The sequence below is a fragment of the Ictalurus furcatus genome, chromosome 6, assembly GCF_023375685.1.
Source record: "Ictalurus furcatus strain D&B chromosome 6, Billie_1.0, whole genome shotgun sequence".
NCBI lineage: Eukaryota > Metazoa > Chordata > Actinopteri > Siluriformes > Ictaluridae > Ictalurus > Ictalurus furcatus.
The window spans coordinates 24,061,150-24,085,686 of record NC_071260.1 but is presented as its reverse complement, the minus strand read 5'-3'; the positions used below and the strand labels follow the sequence as shown (position 1 = coordinate 24,085,686).

Below are 24,537 nucleotides of genomic sequence, written 5' to 3'. Positions count from 1 at the left end.
TCTTTCATTTTATCCTCAGTAAATAAAGAGCTGGTGTAGGATTTTCACATTAAAGGTATTTGAAATAAATCAACTGGTAAAGTCTCTAAATTATTTATGAGCTATTTGAAGCTCAATTTACAGACACTACAAACATCCCAGTGTTTGTAGTTACTTTGTGTGTCAAGCCACTGCTAGAACCAGTTCCTATAATACTCACTGCTTAGTGTTTTGGCTTGATGCCCATTATACTAGCACTTCTTCTGGTGGGGGTTAGGCTTCATGGGTTAATGCACATAGCCGTTTCTGTTGACTTGTGTGTTTTCATAGTTAGTTTGTTGGAATACAGCTGAAATTTGAAGTTGCTTTCACAGACACCGTGTGATACTCTAACGCTTTCTACAAGTCTCTACAACAAAAATCTCTTGAAGGTTAGCATTAGGCCATTCTGGAAGACGGATAGTGAGCTGAGCAGCAGATGCATAATGACCAACAGAGCACACAGGTGGTAAAAATAGCCACTTCCATAAGGGTCAATTGAAATCCTAACACACTTTACAGTTACTAATGCTATTGACTGAGTAGCAGATCTTTACAGAACAATGCTGAATTTTACGATACTGGTGCAGCTTCCCATGATCACTTTCAGCCTTTATTCAATTATCCTACTTTTTAGTTACCTATAATTGAACTGAGGCTGTAAATTACTTTAGCAATTGTAAATATTCTCAAAGTCATAAATAGTAGCGTCATCTGAGGTTTTAATGAGATTTTAAGACTGATCAAATCTTGATGTGAATGTCATACAGTACCCTCTGAAAGTTTTTGGTACAGCAAGGCCAAACAAAACTCTTTTGTTTTTGCTATACACCGAAGACATTTGGGTTTGAGTTCAAAAGATGAATATGAGACGGTAGATCAGAATTTCCGCTTTCTTTCCAACAATTTAGAACATGATACCTTTTTTGGAATCCACCCATATTTCAAGTGATCAGAAATATGGCAACAGGTGACTGACGGCTGTTTCCTGTTGCCCAAGTATACCTTGTTAGATTGATTGTTTAAAGAATTAATAGCTCTGAATATCTACTCTTGGTTTGAGCCCTGGGTTTCACCCATGAAGACTGCATTTGTTGTTGTAAAAAATAAATAAATAAATAAATAAGGGGGGGGGGTAAACCAACATGAAGATCAGACAGCTGTTTATGGGAGAATAACAAACCATTTTGAAGCTGAGAAAAGAGGGAAAATTACCATTGCACAAGCATTGGGCATAGCCATTACAACAATTTGGAATGTCCTGAAAAGACAAACAACCAACAGGTCAGCAAAGGAAAACAGCAAGCAGTTGATGATAAACAATGTGAGAACTGTGAAGAAAAACTCAAAATCAATATTCAGTGACATCACCAACAACCTCCACAGGGCAGGGGTGAAGTTATCACAATCCACTGTTGGAAAAAGACTTTGAGATCAGAAATATAGAGGCCATACCACAAGATACAAACCACTGATCAGCAGTAAGAATCAGAAAGCCAAGGTAAAATTTTCAAAGAATACAGTGAGGAGGCAGAAAAATTCTGGAACCAAGATTAACCTCTACCACAGTGACGGAAAGGCCTAAGTGTAGAAAAGATCTGCTCATGATCCAAAACATACAAGCTCATTGGCCAAGTATGGTGGAGGTAGTGTCATGGCTGCTTCTGGAATTGTCTCACTAATCTTTATTGAGGATGGAACTCATGATGGTAGCAGCAGAATGAATTCAGAAGTCTACAGAAACAACCTGTCTTCCAATTTACAGAGAAATGCATCCAAACTAATTGGAAGGAACTTCATCATGCAGCAAGACAAGGACCCAAAACACACTGCCAACTCACCAAAGGACTTTATCAGGGGGAAAAGTGAAAGGTTTTAGACTGGTCAAGTCAGTCACCAGACCGTAACCCAAACTGAACATTCATTTCACCTCCTGAAAAGGAGACTGATGAGAGAAATTCTGCAAAAACAAACAACTGAAAGAAGCTGTGGCACAAACCTGGAAAAGTAACAAAGAAACAAGAATGCAATAGTTTGGTGAACTTAATACACCTCAAAATTGGGTGGTCTCCCTCCAAAGGAAAAAAAACAACCTTTTTTTTAGGTTGTTCTAGATGTAAATATCAGGAAATAAAAATTTAAATTCTGATCTATCATCTCATATTCATGTTTTGATCTCAAACCCAGATGTCTCCAATGTATAGCAAAAAAAAAAAGAATCAAACTTTTTGTTCCAATACTTTCAGTTGGGACTGTATTTACATTTTTTGCTATAATGGGGCATTTAAGTTAAAATTCTTTTGTACTGTATATTCCTTTTAGTGAGTCATGCTCTTGTCAGCACCCGAGTAACTGTCAATCTTCCTAGCCAAAGTTATTGCAGAAACTCCTGGTGAAGAATTTGAGCCCTGCAGCCCAACCTCTCTGTTGTGTATACACACAGACTCAACAGCCACACATGCTTGTTTTCCCTTCCCCCATTGGGCCGGTCAGTCTCTCGCATGCCTGGATTGCCTCCTGAATTAGCCAGTGCTGCGCCGCTTTCCTTTGCTCAGGGTGACTGAAGAGTTGAAGTATGGTTAGTACAGGGAAGTGTGCGCAGTGAACCTGAGAGTCCCTAACCCACAGACATGGACCCTTTCTCTGAGGTAAGACACAGTCACTGTGTTTGATCATGAGCATGTAACACAAATTTTAGCAACAGGTGCTGGCCAGTCATAGCATACAGTAATTAAATTACTATGAAGAACAGAGGTATGTGCGGTGTAGAGGTGTGTGGTTGAAAATCATGTTGCGCATAGATCTTCTGAATGCTGCAGTCAGTTACTGAGATAATGAGCAAATTAAGTTACTACTTTAAGTTATGATTTTGGTTCACTGAAAAACACTATTATTATTATTATTATTATTAACAGCATGCCTGTAAGCATTTCTTTTTTGCCAATCAGGTAAGTTCTGTGAAAATGGTTATGTTTCCATGTGCAGTGGGACATGTTGGATTTCACGTGAATATAAATAAAATTGACATACACATGGATGGATAATTTATTGGTCCTTTAAGGGAATTTGCTTTGTTATAGCAGCCACACAAAGCATGGTGCATTTTTTTTTTTTTTTAAAAAAAGCAACAAAAAGCAGAGGTGTTACAGCAGTGATCAAACTGGAATGGATAAGAAGAAGACACAAAATAGATAGGAAAATATGAGTCTCCAGAGATTATAGTGTAATCTATTTGTATGCTACAATTGTCCAAATCCAGGTTCACTTCAAATGATCTGTATAGACTGGGAGCAGTTGACAGGAATCACTTCCTATAGCATTCCTTGCTACACTGGTTAGATCGGCCTGTTGCTGAAGATACTCTTCAAAATGTATTCTATGAAGGGGATGGTAGGCATTGTCCATAATGGTAATCAGTTTTGACACTATTATTATTATTATTATTATTATTATTATTATTATTATTATTGTTTTATACAGTAATCCTTATTGTACAACTTATCGAGGTGAGAGTACACTACCACTAAAAGTGGCCACCTATTTTCACAGAAGGTCAATATAACCTGCTGAAGCTTCAAGCTGAAAAAGTGTAGAAATGATATCAGATGCTCTATGACTCATGGGCAGAGTGTCTGAGACTGACACTAATACTACAGGAATCTAGATTTTGGCTCAGGTTGAACAGAACTGCAGCACTTTGCACAACTGTTTAGTCTCTGATCCTCAAATCTAGAGTCATAGAATGCGATCCTAATGATGTTGACAAGCTTTGTTTGTTATGAGGATGAATGAGCATCAGTTTGGCAGATGTGTGTCAATTTTAGACGAGCGCTGCAGTGATCCCACATGCTTAATTTGAAACATAGACTTATACATTGAAGCATACGTTTATAATGATAATGAGTCTTTATACATATACAGAGCACAGTGAAATTGTTTTCTTCGCATACCCCAGCATGTCAGGAAGCTGGGGTCAGAGCGCAGGGTCAGCCATGATACAGCGCCCCTGGAGCAGAGAGGGTTAAGGGCCCAACAGTGGCAGCTTGGCAGTGCTGGGGCTTGAACCCCCGACCTTCCGATCAGTAACCCAGAGCCTTAACCGCTAAGCCACTAATGAATAGTTTCTGCGTAATACATGGACTTAAACTTAAAATTTCTTGACTTTTTCCCAGGTACCCTTTATAGATGATGAAGGTCTTACAATGAAAAGTACAGGTACCTAAGTGTGTGCTGTTTGTATTCATCATCTTTGCAAGCAGCTAACACTCTCTGCCTATGTGTATTTCTGTGTTGAACCATATTTTCTAAAGTCATACTGTACAGTCACCAAAACAATATTAGTTTTCAGGATGCAGAGTCAGACTGACAGACCTGCAGACTCTCCTCCTCTGCCTTTTCCTACAGTGCCTGATCGAGATCCTGATGCATACATCTACACCAAGTTCTTCATGAACCACTGCTGCTATGACGCCATACCAACCAGCTCTAAACTGGTCATCTTTGATACAACACTGCAGGTGAGCTAAAGTCTTCATGGATACAAAATCTAGACTTAATCTGCAGGTTCTCAACTATCCTATCAGAAACAGAATTTGACTCGGATGATGAACTCTTAGTGGTCTAGATATTACAATAAGATGACATGGTCAGAAACAACATTGGTTATATACAGTAGCACAAATGTTTCCTGCTCTCTTCTTGCTATTGGCTCTGCCTATGAGCATTTAAGCTAACCTGATAATACTCTGAGACTGTAGGTCTATAATGAAATATCTTTCAACTTAGCTGGGTATTCAGGAATTAGTTTTGTGTAAATTTTACACCTTGGTTTGCAATACAGGTGAAGAAGGCATTCTTTGCATTAGTCGCTAACGGAGTTCGAGCCGCACCTTTATGGGACAACAAGCAGCAGTGTTTTGTAGGTATGTGGACCTGAGCACCAAGTGCTGTGCCCTTTAACCTTTAAATGTTAGGTCATTTGTGAACCTGAGTCAGATTACTGACACTGAGTAATATCTCCTAACCCATAAATCTACATTCAGCACTCTATGGGGAATCCATCTGTGGTTCTTATTCTAAGCTATGTATTTTGCTTATTTATTTTGTTAAATCCTTTCTTAATTATTTAACCTTTTCTGAGGCTAAATGAACACAAAATATATAAAATCTCTTAAGAAGTCACTATATTCTATTAGTATAATCAATTCCAACAAGTGTCATTAGACCTTGTCTATAGCTTTGATGGAAAAAAGAGCAATGAGCAAATGATTTCTATTAAGAAATGTGGAATATTACTTGATGCTATGATCTGACTCATCAGAATTCCCACACTCATGGCTTCATTTGTAATGAATCAGCCTCTCTGGTGCCAGACGTCTAACTTTAGTCAGGCACCTGGGGCCCAGTGACTTGTGGGAAATGGCAAGACAGTGCTCTAATCCCTAGCACCATTTCCAAGGTATTAATAGCCACTCCACTACACTATGTAATTACTTCCAAAAATAATTTGGGTGCCAGAAGCCATTACTTATTCTAACATTAGCATTATTGTATTTGTATGTGCATGTTAGTCATAGCTGGTAAAACTAACATTTCCTTTTGTTTGAGCCAGTGCATCACTGTTTACTATCAAATGACCACTTTAAACCAAGCTCTTTCATTTTTTATTTCTTGTTACCTGTGTTTTTTATAGGGATGCTTACTATAACAGATTTCATTAACATTCTTCATCGATATTACAAATCGCCCATGGTAAGCTGCTTGTTCCCATGATTTATTTATTTATTTATTTATTTATTTATTTATTTATTTATTAGTCTTACAGTAATGGATTTTAGTCTTACAGTAATGGATTGAAATAATACTTTTATTTCCATTTCCTGCTTTATGTTGTGTTCTAGGTTCAGATCTATGAATTAGAAGAGCATAAGATTGAAACCTGGCGAGGTGATTGTGTACAGTTTTGCTTGTATAGCTTATATTTAGTCACTTGGTTTCAATTCCACCAGTGTTTAAGATCCTGAATCTGTTTTGTTTCAGAGGTCTATCTTCAGTACTCCATCAACTCTCTGATTAGCATCACCCCCGAATCCAGGTACAACTAGGGCCTCCACAACTGTTCTTTTTTTCCCCTCTCCTATATCCCAACAGTGACAGATTTGTGTTTCCTATCATCAGCCTCTTTGATGCCATTTACTCCTTACTGAAGAATAAGATTCACAGGCTACCTGTTATCGATCCAGAATCAGGAAATGTTCTGCACATACTTACCCACAAACGCATCCTGAAATTTCTGCACATCTTTGTAAGAGGTTTTTTTTTTTTTATCTTATCACATTGCAGAAATTTGTTGTTCTGTTTAATAGAACAGGTCATTAATTGTCTGTTTAATATCATATATTTTGATTTAATAAAACAAATTATTAGGATTATTCATAACAAATTTATTGGGATTTCCCAGGGTTCCATGATCCCAAAGCCTCGATTCTTACAGAAGCGAATTCAGGATGTCGAAATTGGAACCTTCACGAGGATCGCCACAGTGGAGGATACTGCAACGGTTTATGAGGCATTATCAGTATTTGTTGAACGCAGAGTATCAGCACTGCCTGTTGTAACTGAACAAGGTATTTTCAGGAACCATAAGAAACTGCATATTCTTTTTTTAATTATTATTATATTTGTATTATAAAATCACTTGCAGGTATATTGTTTTGAAATGTCTGTTTTGTATGTAGGAAAGGTGGTGGCCCTTTACTCCCGTTTTGATGTAATTGTAAGTAAAATAAGCAATCTTCCCTGTTCCTACACTTATCAGCTATATAAAAAAAAAAAGAAGGACAATGAGTGAAAGTAAATATGCACCTAATAAAGTGTCATTCAACACCCTAGAATTTCAAATGAAATGAAATATGTGTAGGTTATGGTACCTTAATAAAATCATAGCTCTGACATGTCATAAGAATGTATGTATCATGCATTTTGTTGGCTATAGAACCTGGCTGCTCAGAAAAATTACAATAACCTGAATATGACAATGCGAGAAGTGATTGAGGGCCGCTCATGCTGTATTGAAGGAGTGCTGAAGTGTTATCCACATGAAACCCTGGAGACCATTATTGATCGCATAGCTGAAGCAGAGGTAAGCAAAAACAAATGCCATGATCCATGTAAATTATTACAATGAGACATTTTTCTGCATCTGAAACCTGGATGTAGCCACTTAAAGTCTGTGTTCAATAAAGTGAAAATTGTGTTTACGTTAGGATTATATTTATTCCGTGTTTGATACTTAATTTGAATCTAGAAAACCACACTGCTGTTTATTCATATCAACTGTAAATAAGGAAAGAAAAGCTTATTTACTACGAGGTTGATACTTTGGACTGAAATTACCCATGTGTGAAGCATAAATAATTCGATTTTTACTTATGTATATGTATTTTAAGCAAATATTGTTTTGCACTGTACTTGTGTAATGATGGGAACCCACCACTTGCATAGATTTGAAAGGTAACCTTCTCCCCAGACATCCTTTTTACTGAAGTTATCTGAGCTCATGATGGAATACGTACTGTCCTCTAGGTTCATCGTCTAGTTCTGGTAGACGAACAGGATATGGTGAGGGGAATCATCTCGCTGTCTGACTTGCTGCAGGCGTTGGTCTTAACACCTGCTGGTATTGATGCTCTTTTCTCTTAGCAACTGTAGAGGAGTGATCTCTCCATCACAGTCCCTCCCTTCCCCAGTCAGGGGCTCGCACTTCTCCCTGTATTTTTGAGCAAACTTTGGTGCTTCTTGTCTGCTGTGCCTGTAAATATTTCTCCCCCCTATTTGGGCAATGTTAGGCTACTGTTGGACCATGGGGAATGACATGCACATCTGATCTTATTCTGGCTTGATCTAAACTGGTGGCCTAGAATTATTACTGTTGTATCAGAGACCACTTTGCTGGACAAGGTTGCTCTGTGCCAATGAACTATGTCATGAGTATGAGTTTTTTTGGTAACCAAGACATATGTTGGGAATCTGATCTCTCACAAATACAGCATCTGGACATTGATCTATGATTGTTTTCATACTACATACCCACAGGTCTCAGAAGATATTTCACAACCAAAGGCTATGAATTTGAAATCTATATTAGATTTAAAAAGTACAGTTGTTCTAAATAATTAGACATAACTAATGATACTCATCTGTGTAATGTTGGTCGATGATGGCGTTCTATTTTCCAAAGAATTTTTGCAAAACAGACTTTAAGGAAAAATAATTCAGTCCTAGATGAAGATTTTTCAAGTTCAAGTGGTTTTATTATCATTTCAACCATATACAGCTGATATAGTACACAGTGAAACGAAACAGCGTTCCTCTAGGACCATGGTGCGACATAAAACAACACACTAACCACATGAGACGACACAGAACTAAATAAGATCTACACATTCTACACAAAGTGCACATGCAGACTTGTGCTAACACAGGACAGTACAATTCTACTAAAACAGAACAATAGGCAGAGTGAGTGACAGTGTAGCGCCGAACAGTACACAATTTTAGTGTGGAAGTGTCTGATATAATAGGTGGTGCAGAAGATATGTGCCAAGGAGTAACACTATAATTTAAAAATGGTATATGGATTTTATGACCTAGTACACACTAACACAGGTAAATCTGAAATTGCATCTTTTCTTATCCCAATCCTGAGCTTGGGATAGTGTTTGTGCATGTTCTTCTCATGTCTTTGTTGGGGGTTCCTTCAGGTTCTCCAGTTACCTCCCATGACAAATAGGTTTATTGGTTAAGATAAATTTCCCTTAAGCATTAATGAGAGTGTGACTGTATGTGTGCATGGTGCAGTGAGATGGACTGGCATTCCATCCAGGGTGTATTCCTGCTTCACACTGTTTTTTCAGGAATCAGGCTCTGAATCCACTGCAACCCTGACTGGTTTTCCATTTTCCCTTTCCATCCACACTAAAGCAGTGTTTTCAAACTCTGAAAACTCTCTAATCCACTCTCCAAAGTGAATAACTCTAAAATGCAGTTTCTGTGATTGTAATGTGAAAATGTACATGGCATAGATTCCAATTCCAAGATGGTGGAACTTGCTACAATGCTGTTTTCTGTATTATTTATTTAAATTTCATGTTTAACTGCTTTGCATACAAGTATACAAGCAATGCGGTGGCGTAAGCTAAAGCATGTTTTATGCTCATGTTTTCAAAAAAAAGAAACGCAAGATGAAGATTACATGAATGTCATGGTTTTCTGTCGTTTTTGGAGATTACCCATGTGTGGCTTAGTTAGAAAGTTCATGTATATATCACAATTAATGAAGCATAAATAATTGTATTTTTACTTGTGTATAGTTTTGTTAATAAATGTTTAAGAAAATGGTGTATTTTTATGAAAGGTTTGGAGAAATATGTAATAATGTTGTGCACTTTACTTGTGAAATGATGGGAACCCACTACGTGCACAAATTATTTGCATATTTTTGAGTGTACTTTTAGATTGTCTACATGCATACTGTGTCATATTGAAAGCATTTCCAGCATTGTGACGAGATAAATATTTACAGACTGGACTAAAAGGTGACTAAGTTACAGATTATACATAATCATTGCTGTTGGGTACTGAAAGTATGCTGGATTTCCATTTCCCTTTGTACCTGATTAAATATAACACACTTGAAGTCTAATGTATGACCAATTATGTTTTGTTTTCACCTTTTCTAAGAGACTATAATAAGCAAAATTTTAATTAATAAAGCCATGTTTCCCATAACCATTTTGTCTAACTTTTGTGTTATGTTTTATTGCATACCTTCCTTATAGTGTATGTGTATGTATGTATTATAATACATGTATTATTTATTTATATATTTATATATATATAAGTGAAACCCAAGATACAAAGTTCAGTGCATCAGGTGCTCTGATCTGTATATTTACCAGGGGTGTATTTGCTCACCTGCCAGTTTTTACATCCTGGTTTTACTCAGTAAACACTGTCCTCAGCTAAACAGTGTAATGTACTGCAGTGTGTTCCTGTGTTCTCTTTATAGTTACTACATTATCACTGACACCATCATTAAACAGATGATCATTTTTGCACCTATGGCTGAACATTCTTGACTGATTGGTCATTGGTGTACTATGATAACATCTAACATTAACATTTTATGTAATTTAAATTTTAGGCCACTTTGTAGGTATTTGATGCCATCATACTAGGGTAAACATGGTCAAGTGCCATATGTCAAATACATTTATGGTGTCAGTAATCATGTTTTACTGTGTAACAAGGATTATTGAAAATGCAAAAATAATTTGTTCTTCATACACAGTGACAAAATCTTGTATACTTGCACAGAAATATATTAATTAAAGACACTGATCAATAATACTAATACTGTGACACACTGATGCATTTGATTATTAAGTGCAGCAGGTATTTTGATAAATCTTGGTCACTATATTTTTGCATTGTCATTGTTAACATGTAAAAAAAAATGTATTAAATACAAAGGAAATAATTTGGTGGTGGTGGTGATGTTATTGTTTTTTTTCTTCTTGTAATAGTGTTCACTGCTGCATGATATTGCAGGAGTACAAACATACAGTTGCCACTAAACTCAACCCCTGTTTATCCTTTTGGCACAGAAAGTCAAATAGACTTGAGAGGGAGGGAATGTTGGTTCCTCAGGATTGTATCAACAGTAGCTTCACAGAGTTCCTTAGAATATCATCAAGGATACTTCTGTCTTAACCCGTCTGGTCTAATGGTTTATCAGAAATAGGTTTTATTTTGATGACTAAAGTTTGTAAAAAGTAAGTATGGATCAAGACAAAGACCTCTCTGGATCACAAAGGTAAGGCATTGATCAGAAGTAGTTTATTAATGATCTAAATGAGACTGACTTTGTTCTCGATTATTGCAATCATCTCTGTTATATATATATATATATATATATATATATATATATATATATAAATAATATTATAATACACACATACACATGTGGCCTATGTACATAATATTGGCACCATTGGTAAATATGAGCAAAGAAGGCTGAAAATTTGGCTTTATTGTTTGATCAACTTTTGTTTAAAAAAAAATTCACAAAAGTACTCTGCTCTAATTTTTTTTCTGCTCGCCAAAAAAATATTTTGGTAAATTTTTTTTAATCAAAATGTTGAACAATAAAGAGAATTTTCATTGCTCACAGCAAGGGTGCCAATATTAATGGAGGGCACCGTATAGACTAGGATGTTTTTAATATTAAATATTTCATGCTTTCCAGCAAAAATGTCTTTGGAATAAAAGTGAAGAAGAAGAAGAAGAAAGCTGGCAAAGCTCTAGTATTTGCAAACAAAGGTGCTCAGGGTATGGCCTCCAAAGCAAATACAGAATCACATAAAGATGCAGAAACCTTTATGGGGATTAACCTGATTAACCATATCTTAATCCTTCTAGATGATCTGGAGATTAAAAGTGCTACTGAAGAACCACCAGGTGAAGAAATTGATGTCCGTGTGCCTGGCAGTGAGCCTAGTCTCTCAGCCTATTTGTCTTTCAGAGAAGTTATCAATACTAAGAGGTGCATGATTTTTACTTATTTGCTACATTTAATATGTGCTTTACAAAGAGTATATTTGTGGTCTGTGCTATTCTTTGTCTTAAAAGATCCAAGCCTGTGACCAAGATTTTGGAAAGTGAAAGCAAACCACAGAGTTTTCAGGTAGAAATTAGACATTGAATGACAAGTTAATTTCTTTTTATACATTCCAAAATGAAGTCTTACTAAAGAAATAACTAATTTTGTGGCCAATCCTCTAAGATCTCCATCAACATCACAGAGGCTAGACAGCTGGTTGGTGAGAACATTGACCCCAGTGTGGTGATTGAAATTGGAGATGAAAAGAAACAGACATCAGTAAAAGAGGGCACCAATGCACCCTTTTACAATGAGGTGACTTCCCTTTACTTTGCTATGAAAAGTTTCCAGTATCCTAAGATAAGTTTTTGTATCCTAAGTAAAATAAAACTTTACCCCTTTCCCCCCCAACAGTATTTTGTGTTTGACTTCTTTGCGCATCAAGAGATCTTTTTTGACAAAGTCATTAAACTGTCAGTAAGTACTGTATATTAGTAGACGATAAAAAGAATATTCCAGTGTAAACCAGATGAGATTTAGAAAATGTGATATGGTCTTTTTTTTTATTATTCCAAAAGGTAATGCATTCAAAAATCATGAAAAGCTTTTGTGTGGGAACGTTTAAGATTGATGTTGGAACTGTCTACAATCAACCTGGTGAGTGCTCCCTTATTTAAAATGGCACGTCGTTGTATTTTCCATTGTTCTCCAGGTCATTACGCCTCTCTTGTCTGTTCCAGGTCATCAGTTTACCAATAAATGGGCAGCTCTTATGGATCCCATAGATGTCAACACAGGGGTCAAAGGGCATTTGAAGTGTGACATCTGTGTGACGGGGAAAGGAGATGTGTTGCCTCGTTCTCAGAAGTTTAGCGACACTGAAGAGCAAATAGAAAAGTAATTTTTATTTGTTTAGAGAATGAGTAATCCGTGGAAGAGATTATAGCATCTATAATGATCTGAATCAGCCCATATACAATCTCATGTACAGTAAGCTTACAATTCAATATTCTGTCTGTGTCAATATTCTGCTTTCCAAACTGAGACCAAAATGTTCATGACGAACCACTTCACTCTTTTTACTTTAATGCAAACAATACTACAATAATATACAATTTAAAAAAATCCTGTTTTGATGCAGGAACCCACTGCTGCCTGAAGGCTTCCCATCTATGCGCCCATGGGCTCGCTATTATGTGAAAGTGTACAGAGCAGAAGGTCTTCCCAGAATGAATTCTAGCATCATGGCTAATGTGACCAAGGCCTTTGTTAGCGACAACACAGCTCTTATCGATCCATATGTGGTAGTATCCTTCTTTGGACAGGTGGTAAGTCTATTTAACAAGCATTTACACTCCGTTTGTAAGTGAATAGGAGCAACAGTGTCGTTCATGTAGCATAAACAATTGGTTTCACAGAACTATTCATTTTATTTCTGGATAGACACTCTCATTTGCTCACAATTTGCCTTTCAACAGGGCCGGACCTCCACACAAAAGAGCACAGCAGACCCTGTATGGAATGAGCAGGTGGTATTTAAAGAGATGTTTCCTCCTTTGTGTCAGAGGCTAAAGATCCAGTTATTGGATGAGGGTAGCATGAATGATGTAGCCATTGGGACTCACTACATTGATCTGCGCAGAATCTCCAATGACCAGGATGGAGATAAAGGTATATCTTAGATTTAATCAGACTTTGTGTGTGAGTGTACATTTGATGCTTTGCAGTGGCCTTGCATTGGTATTTCTCTTCGATATTTAGGTTTCCTCCCCACGTTTGGTCCAGCCTGGGTCAACATCTACGGCTCAGCCCGTAACTCCACGCTTGTGGATGATAGTCAGGACATGAATGAAGGAATAGGGGAAGGGGTGTCATTTCGAGGAAGAATTTATATCCAGCTAACTGTGGAGATCCTTTCTGGAGGGGCTGAGTCAAAATCTCTGCTCTCTATCAAGATGCCTTTTAAAGATGCTAAGGGTGGGAAATCAGCAACTAAAGACCCCAAAGCTGCAGCAGGAGGGGCAGGTGGAGGAGAGGAGGATAAAAGCAAGTCTATGGGAGCCATGGTGCTGCCTGTGGATCCACCTGAAATGGTGAAGAGCTTATCATACCCTTTCTGTCAATTATTCTGTCTAGTCTTAGGTTTATGTCTATAATTTCAGTAGTAATTTCTGTTGGTTGGTTTGTTTGTTTAATTGTGTAGATCAGTGATGAGGACAAGGAGAATTTCCTGCTCTTTGGTACAGTGTTTGAGGCTACTATGATTGACAGGAGAATTGGTGACAAACATATCAGTTTTGAATTCACTATTGGTAACAACAACAACAATAATAATTATAATAATAACATTAATAATAATAATAAAAATAAGGTTGACTAATATTTCACCTTGTTATTTATACAACTTTGGTTATCCAGGAAACTTTGGTAACTTTATTGATGGTGCTGCTCCACCAACCTCCAAGAAAAAAGCAGAGAAAAGTCCTGATCCTTTAAGCCAGGAAGCTGCCATGACTACTCCTCTTCTAGAAAGTCAACCATCAAAGCCATGCAAATCCACCACACCTCCAGAGAAGCCTCTTATTGGAGATGGAATCAGGTAGACTGAGTTCTTCATTTTTATGCTATCTTTTAAAATGTATTTCACTACAGTTTTATTATCTTGTCTGTGCAGGAACTACTTCTATTTACCCATTTCAAATAAGAAACCGTGTATCTATGTGTGGAGCTCCTGGGAGGACTGGACATACCGCCTCCACCATTCTAACATGCTGGACAGGATAGCCATCATGTTTGTAAGTTAGCATACAGTTGTTCAGAATTACACCATATGAGTTGTTGATGGGTTAAGGCTTATGATCATGTCATGTCTCAACCAGGAAGATGGAGTAGCCAAGGTAACAGAACTGGACAAGCTGGTGGATCCATGCGCAGAGCCTTTTATGCGTGCTGTTTTACAGGAATTTTGTAAGGATGCCAGGTATAGAAAAACTTTACTTCTTCCCATATAGCAAATGGGTAATGGTCCAGTAGCAGCCATGAATTGCTGCCAGGAAATGGCAATAACCTCTTTCACAACACAGCCACAGCTTCACCAAGTGTGGAGAAATCCATATGCATTTGGACGTTATCGGCCCACAATACACTTTTCATTATGTATTTAAACTGTAATATATTTGGAATATGAATTGCCTGCTTTCTGGGTCCTTAACTGCATGGTTATCTATATGGTTAAGTACCACCCTAACTTTCTATGATCATATGATTATCTCCTCATGCTTTATGACTGTATTACTCTTTTCATCTCAAGGGAGTTTATGAGTTTTGCTGAAAAGCAGGCGAAAGGAACCCATTTGACAATGTTGGATAAGAAGAGGCTCATGTTGTGCAAACAGGAACTGGTGAGGGATAACAAGCAACACAGCATGTAGTCTGAGCAGCTTCTCCATTTCTCTTTTTGCGACATCTCTTTATCATTTGTTGTGACGATTTGATTCTGTCACTCTCTCTTCATTAGGAGAGCATGATAGGAGTAGCTGGAACCATCACTGAACCAAAGAGAAAAGCTCTAACCGTCAAAGAGATGCTGAAAGAGGCACAGAAACTCACTCATCGAATCAGATTCCTGGTGGAAGAGGTCTGTGCACATCCTGTGTTTTATCCTTGTCTTTCTTTGTGTGTGTGTGTGTGTGTGTGTGTGTGTGTGTACATGGAATCAACTGTCTTTACCATTTTTAATAATACTGTGCTCTGTCTCTTGTTGGTCTCAGCCACAGCACACACTGCCAGATGTATTTGTGTGGATGCTCAGTAATAATAAACGCATAGCGTATGCCCGTGTCCCTGCACGCCACCTGCTTTACTCTGATAAACTTGTGGAAAGAGGGATAGACTGTGGCAAGATCAAAACCTTGTTCCTAAAGGTATTGTACTGCTAAGTGTTATTATTATATAATATATTAATTTATTTTATTTATTTATTTTTTTTATCTGAAAGTTTTCAATAAAATTATTTCCTGGCAGGAATTACTGATCCAACTTTAATGTCTGATCATTCCGTTCTCAGCCCCCGTCCAAGCGTGGAGCAGCTGGCTGGATAGTGCAGGCTAAACTGGATGTGTATTTGTGGCTGGGGAATTGCAGAGAGACATCCCATATGCTTGAGAATCTCCCAGCAGGCTTTGAGCCAAAAGAGTTATCAGAGGAGAATAGAAGCTCTCTTCCCGAGAGTTTACTCTATAAAGGTACCAGTCATCAGGAGGTTTTAAAATGATCATTTAGAGCAGTCTTTATTTATTTATTTATTTTTATTATTGTTTTATGATGATGCCCTTTAGCTGTTGATTTTAGCAGCTCTTTCCTGGGGACCTCTAAAATTTAAGACACAAAATGTATGATGAGAAAATAAAGCAAGAAAGTAGAAATGGCAAATGTAGTACCACTGAACAGTTATTTAAGAACAATGAAATGATACAAAAGAACAGTACTGACTTTATTTACATTTATATGAATTTTTTCTGACATTCCCCCCCCCCCAGAACAATAGAAATGTGTCATGTTTTCACTGACCAGAAACATGCAAATTGTAAAATCAGAGAGAAACACAACTAAATATTAATATTCACTCATAGTCTCGCACATACGTAACCTACATATGTGCTAATACTCAGGACTACAGCAGTGACAAGTTATGAGACAGTGAGTCATATTTTGAATGATACAATCCTGTCCTTCTTTTTAGACCATCAAAAGTTTCAGCTGAGGGCTCATATGTACCAGGCTCGTGGGCTCATCGCTGCAGACAACACAGGCCTGTCAGACCCCTTCGCCAGAGTATCCTTCCTCTCCAACACTCAGTGCACAGCAGTAAGCACATCTATAATGTGAGAGATGTGATGCTAATAACAAACCTGTCCGAAATTCTTTGAGATAGACACACTTTTCAGGAATAACTCTACAGTCAGGAAGCCATGATGTTGAGCTTCTGATATGCTTACACTGTTTCTGTAAATCGACAGGGACAGCTGGTCACATTTTTTCTAAACATCTCATGCTTTTTGCTACTGGGCAAGATGTTCCATACAGAATGAGGACACAATGTATAATTGACTTGGTATCTTTAAAGTCTTTTAACCTTTTACCTTTAACCATTTTTACTTTTTCTTTCCCTTAGATAATTAACCAGACTCTTACCCCAACTTGGAACCAGATGTTGATGGTAAATAAGGTGTCTCTGTACGGAGAGCTCAACGAGCTAGTAAAAGAGCCACCTCTTGTTGTTATTGAGGTCTACGACGAAGACGCACTGGTGAGAGTTTCAATCATTTCATTGGTGATGTGCATTTACATGTTCTTATATTTTTTAAATAGATTTTAAAGCTCAGTTGATAAGTAGTAAATGATATATGGAGCAAAAATAAAAATGAGCTCCATTACTACTAAGGCTTACTTTTACATATCTTTGCTCATTTATAGGTAAAACCTTAAAGGAAAACTCTGCCCTGAAACGCATTAAATATGTTTATATTGAAATATTTGCAATGTGCTTAGTGATTCTTCTGCTAATTTGTTGATGGTGCTACATTTTCATTGTATGAATCTTGGATGCCGCTGAAGACCACATATTAATTACAAATTAATATGCAAGTCATTCAGGGTGGATTTTTCCTTTAAAATACCTTCTTTTTTTTCAATTCATAGGGTAAGCCAGAATATCTGGGCTCCACTACAGCTGTGCCAGTGGTCAGGCTCAACGAGGAGCCACACACACCACCTCCGCTGCAGTACAGTCCACTTTTTTATGGGAGCATGTCCGGTGGCGACATACTTGGAGCTTTTGAGCTTATCCAGGTACAGAACAAAATTATACAAGCTACTAAAACAGGTCAATTTCTCAGGGGTTATTTGATATTTTGGGACAATCTCACCACATTTATCTTGATATTTCCTGATTACTCTGCATTATGTTGTATTATTTCATATTGTATTAAATAAAGGGCATTATGCTGAAACATTATGAAATCCACGCTAAACCACAAATTTAAATGTAAAGACAGGAAAGCATCCTCTACCTGAGATAGATGACCCAGAGGGCCAGATCTACCCTGTGCCTTCATACATCCGACCTGTGCTCTGCAAGTACAGAATTGAAGTAAGTTTAACATTATTGGCCAGATTTAAAATGATTTTTTACTTTGTACGTTTTACTTTTGTGTTCTGAAAAGTGACACTTTTCATGTGTTAAAAATTGTGCAGTGTATAAAAGAAGGTGTGTGGTTTAGGTTCTGTTCTGGGGGTTGAGAGAACTGAAAAAGGTGCAGCTCCTTCCTGTGGATCGGCCCCAGGTCTTCATTGAGTGTGCAGGAAAAGGCGTTAACTCCTCTGTGATACAGAGCTACAAGAGCAACCCAAACTTCACCGTGCTTGTGGACTCCTTTGATGTGGTAATGCTGACATTGTCTTAATGTCCTATTTGTCAAAAGATATTGCATTGTTTGGTGTGTTGTTGATGGTTCCAAAGGCATTTTGTATTACATCTCATTTTTGTTTAATTGATCATGATCTCAGTGTCTTGCACAGCATTTGCTAGTGTATCCACATTGTATTTTGGGTAGCTAGTGTGGGGCAGTCAAAACGTACATGTATAATTAGTTTGGTGTCAGTATAGAGAATATAAATGTTTTACATAAGGATGGGCCTCATTTATCAGTCTTTTAGTAAAGTTATATATAAATGTTTGCACAGGCAAAAAAAAGTTTCAGGAACGATGATTTGATGTGTTTGTCGATGAACAGCAATCACTCAGCTGATTTTCTTTTTTTGACACCCACAAAATCCATAAAAGCCAAAGCTCACACCTGACATAATGAGCAAAAAGCAAAAATAGCACCTGAAAGGTGAGAAATCATTGACATGATTAGGTTACCAAAGTTTTTCTGAAAAAAAACAAACAAATTTTCATGAATACCAAATTTCTTATGTAAATGCTCCTACAAACGATCTACAAATAAATCAGTTCATATCCAGATAAATGAGGCCCAATGTCCAGTCACAATTCTGAATGAATCTGGAGCAGACAACAGAGACAAGTGCCATTTGCCATGTTTGTTGCTGTTATCACTATGACTATTACAGGTTGATTAGGCCCTTCACTGCCTACCTGATGTGTTTGTCCACACGTCTGATGTAAAGACATACTGCACATTGAAAAAACACACACACACACGAGATTCAGTTTGATTGGTCAAACTGATTTGCATTTTGAGAAATCCAGAAATGGATTTGACCTACCTGTCTAAACATAGTTTCCTGTTCATCTATTCAGGAGCTGCCTGAGAACGAGTACCTCCACCCTCCACTCACAATCACTGTGGTGGACTGGAGAGCCTTTGGCAGGAGCACTCTGGTGGGCAGCCATGTCATAAACAACCTGGGTCTGTTCAAATACACGCCTCCATCTTTACCCCCTCCCAGACGACAGCCACCTGAGCCAGCCAGCATAGAGCGTAAAGACCTTTTTTATTTTTATCTTGACCAAACTTCAAATCTTACATTCTTATGACAGTACTGTATATATCCAGAGCAGCTACCATAATCTCTGTTATATCTGTTGAAGTGAATGCCTGTTCATTCCTAGCTACACCACTTCCTGGACAAGAGGGCACTGAAGCGCAAACCAGTGAGGACATACACATAACTATAGAGCAGGAGGAGATCAGCAAGCCTCCTCATACACCTGAGCCAGTGCCTCAGGACAGGAAGGTGGGTAGAACACTCAGATATACATAAACAACAAGATATCAGTGCTCCTGAATAGTCCCTGGTATTACTCTTTCACACAGGACAGAGTCTCTCAGAAGAGCAAGCGTAGATCTACAAAACGGAAAAAACGCACTGCTGCTGACGAGTCTGCTGACAGCGTCATTGACTGGTGGTCTAAATACTATGCTTCAATGGAGAAAATCCAAATGGTCAGATTAAACTCATATCACCAGTTCAATCCTAATTCTAGTCTATTTTGTTTTACTTGGTCATTTTTATAATGATATATTTTCATCCATAGTCGAAACTAAGAGAGGCCAACCCATTTCCAAGCATCTATGAAAGTGGTAAGAAACAATTTGATTTTATTAGCCCATTCCTCTAACCATCAGTTCATCAGTAGAACTGAAACACATCCTGCAAGTTTTAGCCCCGTTCAGACACACACATGTTGTGATGTATTGCAGTACCTCCTCTCCAGAACTTGCTTACAGATGGAATAAACACTATGGGTAAGACTAGCTGGAGAACATCCAGTCCATTGCATGTAGCTGTTTTGTTAGTGGACAAATCTACTTAAAAGTGAAAAACTAAAAGGAAAGAACATTGGCAGACTTTGGCCATAACCATACCAAATGGGGCAACAAAGAACATTATGCAGTTCATGAATTATTACTACTTGCAATACTACTAATTGTTCTACAGTGTATATTTATTTATTTATTTATTTATTTATTGCTAAACTCATGAAATTTCTAACTGAAACCCAAAACCACATAATAAATGTTGCATTTGACCTTGAAGCTAAGGGAATGAAAGAGAAGAAAAAGGAGTTCAACTTCAAGACTGTGACTGAGCAGACCAAGACTGCAACCTTAACGGTAACTCCAGTGTCTGATCTGATTGGCACTTAATCATGGGGTTTGATGTCTACTGTCAGTCCTACCGTGTAGTTTTTAGATGACCTGATATAAAGTGCCCTACTCCTTTTTTTTCTTACTGATTCCCCCTTTAGATATATGACAAAGAGCTGGAAGCAGAGTTTGGCCCTTTTGATGACTGGGTCAAAACATTTGAACTGTTTCGTGGTAAGGCAAATGAGGAAGAGAGCTCTGGTGCTGAGAGGTTTGTTGGGAAATTCAAGGTGAGTTAATATTGTGTAAGAGTTTCTGTGTATAGAATTGTTTTATTTATAAATATTACACTACCAGACCGACGCCACAAGAGATTTTTAACATTGTGATTAGCTAGGGACTACATAAAATATCTGTTCAATGTCATTCTCCAGGCTGGGTTTTGTCTGTATAAGCTTCCTGATGGTGATGAGGAAGGGTGTTTGGACTCTGGAGAGTATAAAATAAGCCAGGGTATTCCCCCCAACTCCGCTGTAAATGTCCTAATCCGTGTGTACGTTGTTGCAGTAAGTTTTCATCTAATTCTTTCAGAAACACTAATTTACTGTACAATTCCTCTACTATGCAAGCTTATGTATTTCAGTGTATCCACTTTTCTCTATAAGACACCATCCAAACTTTTTTCTTTCACATACAATACATATAGCAGTAAGGATTTTTTAATAACAGTGCACAGTCTGCATTAATTAAGAATCAATGCATGTAATGTAAGCACTGCTCTTGTAGAAGAATTTGTTGTATAGAAATTCATTCAGCTCTGATGTTCCTTATAAATACCTGAAACAGGACATATCATATACAACCCCAATTCCAAAAAAAAGTTGAGACGCTGTGTAAAATGTAAATAAAAACACAATGCAATGATTTGCAAATCTCATAATGTATAATCGTTTTGTATAATCACAATTTAAATGACAGATTTTTGTGCAACATCTGCATAAACTGAATAAATTCCTAATTAGGCTACAAACCTCCATCCAGCTGACCCTGATGGAAAGGCAGATCCTTACATTGTGCTGAAACTAGGAAAAACTGAAATCAAGGACAGAGACAACTACATCCCTAAACAGCTCAACCCAGTGTTTGGCAGGTAAGAATTTTAGACAGTGAAGCAAAAAGTGAGTATATTGTATGGTGGATGGCAGTCTATGTCTTGATTTAGTGAAATCTGTTAAAAAAAAAGTTTTTCTTCCTCAGATCTTTTGAAATTCAAGCATCTTTCCCCAAGGAATCCTTATTGAGGATTCTCATCTATGATTTTGATGTTATTGGTGGAGATGATTTGATTGGAGAGACACAAATAGATTTGGAGAACCGATTTTATAGCAGACACAGAGCAACATGTGGCATCCCAACTGAATACGCCATGTGAGTAGAAACATAAAGCTTAATTTTCCCCTAAGGTTTACCCTTATATATAATCTAATTTTCCCCCTACGGTTTACCCTTATATATAATCTAATTTTCCCCTACGGTTTACCCTTATATATAATCTAAATTTCCCCTACTGTTTACCCTTATATATAATCTAAATTTCCCCTACTGTTTACCCTTATATATAATCTAAATTTCCCCTACTGTTTACGCTTATATATAATCTAAATTTCCCCTACTGTTTACCCTTGTATATAATCTAAATTTCCCCTACTGTTTACCCTCATATATAATCTAAATTGTTTTATATAACTGCTAGTGAGGGCTACAATGCCTGGAGAGATGCCATTAAACCGACTGATTTGCTGATTAAGCTATGCAAAGAAAGCAGACTTGACAGCCCTCGCTTCACTCCTGGTAGAATCACCATTGGAGAAAAAGTTTACACTGGAAAAACAGTCTTTGTTGATGAGGGTGATTATAATCACATTAACTGAATACATTTTTGAAGTTAAATGCTTTTGATGGTTAAATGTCATGCTGATTGAGTGCTTTTATATTTCAGATCAGGTAGTTGAGTCCTATGAACATTTGGCACTGAAGGTATTGCACAAGTGGGAAGAAATGCCAGGTGTGGGCTGCAAACTGGTGCCAGAGCACATCGAGACCCGCACCCTCTACCTAAAGGACAAGCCTGGCATGGACCAGGTAATTCTTGGTGACATTAAACCTTATACAGCTCTGCTCGTTTTTGTATGGCAGTGAGCTACTGTCCTTAGTGTTTTGTGTGGTGAGGCTCTCTCCAGGGTCTTAACAAATACCTGATTATGGTTTTATAAACCAAATATTAATGCCTACAGGTATAATTTATTGGTTGAAACCTTGGATTAGAACATTTGGTACAACCAGCATCCTGAGCTATGAGCAGTTATAACACATCAAGGGTCCACACAGGGTAGAGAGTCTAAATCAGAGTTAGCTTAGTACATACTACATTTTTTCTCAGCTGATCTTTGAGTCAGTTTAAGGCTATCCAAGAATGGTAAAGGATTATCAGAATTTGAACTGACAGAATGAGAACAGCACTGTCTTTAGAGTAATGCTGTTTTTCTGTTAGACATTGGGCTAACTAGCGAACATCAGTTTGTCAGTGTAGACCAGCGGTTCTTAACCTGGGGGGTAGAAATACTGTAGCAGGGGAGTCGTGGGAAAACTTATTTTAAACGATTGTACCCTGAGGTTCACAGAGAAGGATATCCCTGCACGGCAAATTCCGAGAACTGAGTGACATGTCATAGAAAAAAACAATCCCATTCGCATCGACCTATCTCTGTGAGGCTGTTTTTCCAGCACTGGTGCAAACTATCTTCATCTTTTCCTCAGCTGGACTGGACCGCCTGGTGTCATCTATCCAAGCACAACCATCCCACTGAGTTAGTAGAGCTAACGAGCTACTGGGGTGGTGGCGCAGAACAAAATGTCATCCTTAAAAGTGGGTCGCATTCGCAAAAAAGTTACGAACCGCTGGTGTAGCTCATCAGTTCTCAAACTGGGGGCAGCAGGATGGTGCTAGAGGGTCTTTAACTTGGGTACAAAGCCATATAATGCCTGGCTTGAGTGGTGAAAAATATTCAGGTTGGTGTCCAAGTCATTATTGGAGATCTGAACCTGGTAAAGAATTCAGAGCTGAGAGTTCAGACAGATTCCTCCTATATCCATGTGTATTCTTTAGGGCCAGCTGCAGCTGTGGGTAGATATCTTTCCTATGGACATGCCTCATCCTGGACCTCCTGTGGACATTTCTCCCCGCAAACCCAAAGGGTGACACTGCATAGCTAATTAGACATTAACCATCTTTGTGCTATGCAATTATTGATGTACTATATTTCTTATTTCCAAAGATATGAATTGAGGATCATAATCTGGAACACAGAAGATGTCATTTTGGAAGACACCAATTTCATAACAGGCCAACAGTCCAGTGACATCTACATTAAAGGGTAAATCTGGACTGTGTGCTTAACCAGTAAGAAGTCTGGTAAAGGAGTTACCTGTACCACACATTGTACTGACACACGTGTGGCAATAAATATCTGCGTGTATATGGTCTCTTACCAGTTATGAGATATTTCACTCTTCCCTCTGTGAATCCTCAGATGGCTGAAGGGCCTTGAAGATGATGCCCAGGAAACAGATGTCCATTACAACTCTCTGACTGGTGAGGGCAATTTCAACTGGCGCTTCGTTTTCCCCTTCTACTACCTTCCAGCTGAGAGACTGGTCGTGGTCAGCAAACGTGAGAACATCTTTTCTCTGGACAAGACAGAGCAGAAGCTGCCTGCAGTCTTAGTGCTACAGGTGTGGGACTTTGAGAGATTGTCTTCTGATGACTTCCTCGGTAAGACAGTATACTGCAATGTAATAGTACAAAGAAATCTGCATGTTAGGATTAGCTACAGTTAAGTGCAAATGTTTGCACCCTCATATGTTTCTGTAACAAACTTCACAACTGAGAGGATCAAAAAGCTGTTTAGAGGATACAAAACGGGTTGTAGGCAGGAATATTGTGGGAATACAAGTTTGTATCACGTTCAGAAAGGGAGACGCAAACTTGTCTTCTTTATTTTGTCCTGAGGTTATGCAAACTTTTGCACTCAACTGTATGTGCCATTGGAAATGTTGATTAGAATTTAGACTTGGCCTTTTATATATAAAGAATATAGAAGTGAATTTTTCTTTTCATTATCACAAATCTCCTATGATGTCGTGTCTCTTTCATTTTTCCAGGCTCAGTGGAGTTGGACCTGC

General features: G+C 37.9%; 2 protein-coding genes across 6 annotated transcripts in view; both read left to right on the top strand.

Moving 5' to 3' along the window:
* Positions 1 to 1,387: 1,387 nt before the first annotated feature.
* Positions 1,388 to 9,807, top strand: prkag3b (protein kinase, AMP-activated, gamma 3b non-catalytic subunit). Of its 4 annotated transcripts, XM_053627227.1 has the most exons (12): positions 1,388 to 2,666; positions 4,191 to 4,233; positions 4,423 to 4,535; positions 4,859 to 4,940; positions 5,711 to 5,769; positions 5,919 to 5,964; positions 6,058 to 6,112; positions 6,196 to 6,322; positions 6,479 to 6,644; positions 6,756 to 6,793; positions 7,013 to 7,159; positions 7,603 to 9,807. In XM_053627227.1, the coding sequence occupies exons 1-12, from the start codon at positions 2,649 to 2,651 to the stop codon at positions 7,717 to 7,719; spliced, it is 1,011 nt and encodes a 336-aa protein (XP_053483202.1). In that variant the 5' UTR covers positions 1,388 to 2,648; the 3' UTR covers positions 7,720 to 9,807. The 4 variants fall into 4 exon arrangements, with proteins under 4 accessions (XP_053483202.1, XP_053483206.1, XP_053483203.1 ...); XM_053627231.1 differs by lacking the exon at positions 4,191 to 4,233; XM_053627228.1 differs by having other exon boundaries at positions 3,278 to 4,535.
* A 301-nt stretch (positions 9,808 to 10,108) lies between these two features.
* Positions 10,109 to 24,537, top strand: part of fer1l6 (fer-1 like family member 6) — a 15,748-nt gene continuing 1,319 nt past the window's right edge. Inside the window, exons 1-40 of one of the 2 annotated variants that reach the window (XM_053627222.1) lie at positions 10,112 to 10,894; positions 11,327 to 11,409; positions 11,500 to 11,623; positions 11,710 to 11,764; positions 11,864 to 11,995; positions 12,095 to 12,157; positions 12,259 to 12,337; positions 12,421 to 12,577; positions 12,822 to 13,008; positions 13,159 to 13,351; positions 13,442 to 13,773; positions 13,884 to 13,992; positions 14,099 to 14,279; positions 14,355 to 14,475; positions 14,560 to 14,660; positions 14,991 to 15,081; positions 15,198 to 15,317; positions 15,451 to 15,603; positions 15,747 to 15,924; positions 16,422 to 16,546; positions 16,854 to 16,988; positions 17,381 to 17,530; positions 17,733 to 17,831; positions 17,962 to 18,123; positions 19,005 to 19,185; positions 19,296 to 19,441; positions 19,522 to 19,650; positions 19,743 to 19,788; positions 19,909 to 19,953; positions 20,246 to 20,322; positions 20,457 to 20,585; positions 20,730 to 20,861; positions 21,318 to 21,445; positions 21,553 to 21,723; positions 22,049 to 22,203; positions 22,295 to 22,437; positions 23,462 to 23,550; positions 23,631 to 23,729; positions 23,886 to 24,127; positions 24,517 to 24,537. The exon at positions 24,517 to 24,537 is cut by the window's right edge and continues 137 nt beyond it. In XM_053627222.1, coding sequence (XP_053483197.1) covers positions 10,860 to 10,894; positions 11,327 to 11,409; positions 11,500 to 11,623; positions 11,710 to 11,764; positions 11,864 to 11,995; positions 12,095 to 12,157; positions 12,259 to 12,337; positions 12,421 to 12,577; positions 12,822 to 13,008; positions 13,159 to 13,351; positions 13,442 to 13,773; positions 13,884 to 13,992; positions 14,099 to 14,279; positions 14,355 to 14,475; positions 14,560 to 14,660; positions 14,991 to 15,081; positions 15,198 to 15,317; positions 15,451 to 15,603; positions 15,747 to 15,924; positions 16,422 to 16,546; positions 16,854 to 16,988; positions 17,381 to 17,530; positions 17,733 to 17,831; positions 17,962 to 18,123; positions 19,005 to 19,185; positions 19,296 to 19,441; positions 19,522 to 19,650; positions 19,743 to 19,788; positions 19,909 to 19,953; positions 20,246 to 20,322; positions 20,457 to 20,585; positions 20,730 to 20,861; positions 21,318 to 21,445; positions 21,553 to 21,723; positions 22,049 to 22,203; positions 22,295 to 22,437; positions 23,462 to 23,550; positions 23,631 to 23,729; positions 23,886 to 24,127; positions 24,517 to 24,537 — 5,098 coding nt within the window. In that variant the 5' untranslated portion in view covers positions 10,112 to 10,859. The other variant, XM_053627223.1, reaches the window with a different exon arrangement.

Excerpts from the sequence above, each read along its gene's own strand:
- prkag3b (XM_053627227.1), top strand. Across the intron at positions 6,113-6,195 it reads AGCATCACCCCCGAATCCAG|CCTCTTTGATGCCATTTACT; the intron begins GTACAACTAGGG and ends TCCTATCATCAG. Across the intron at positions 7,160-7,602 it reads ATCGCATAGCTGAAGCAGAG|GTTCATCGTCTAGTTCTGGT; the intron begins GTAAGCAAAAAC and ends ACTGTCCTCTAG.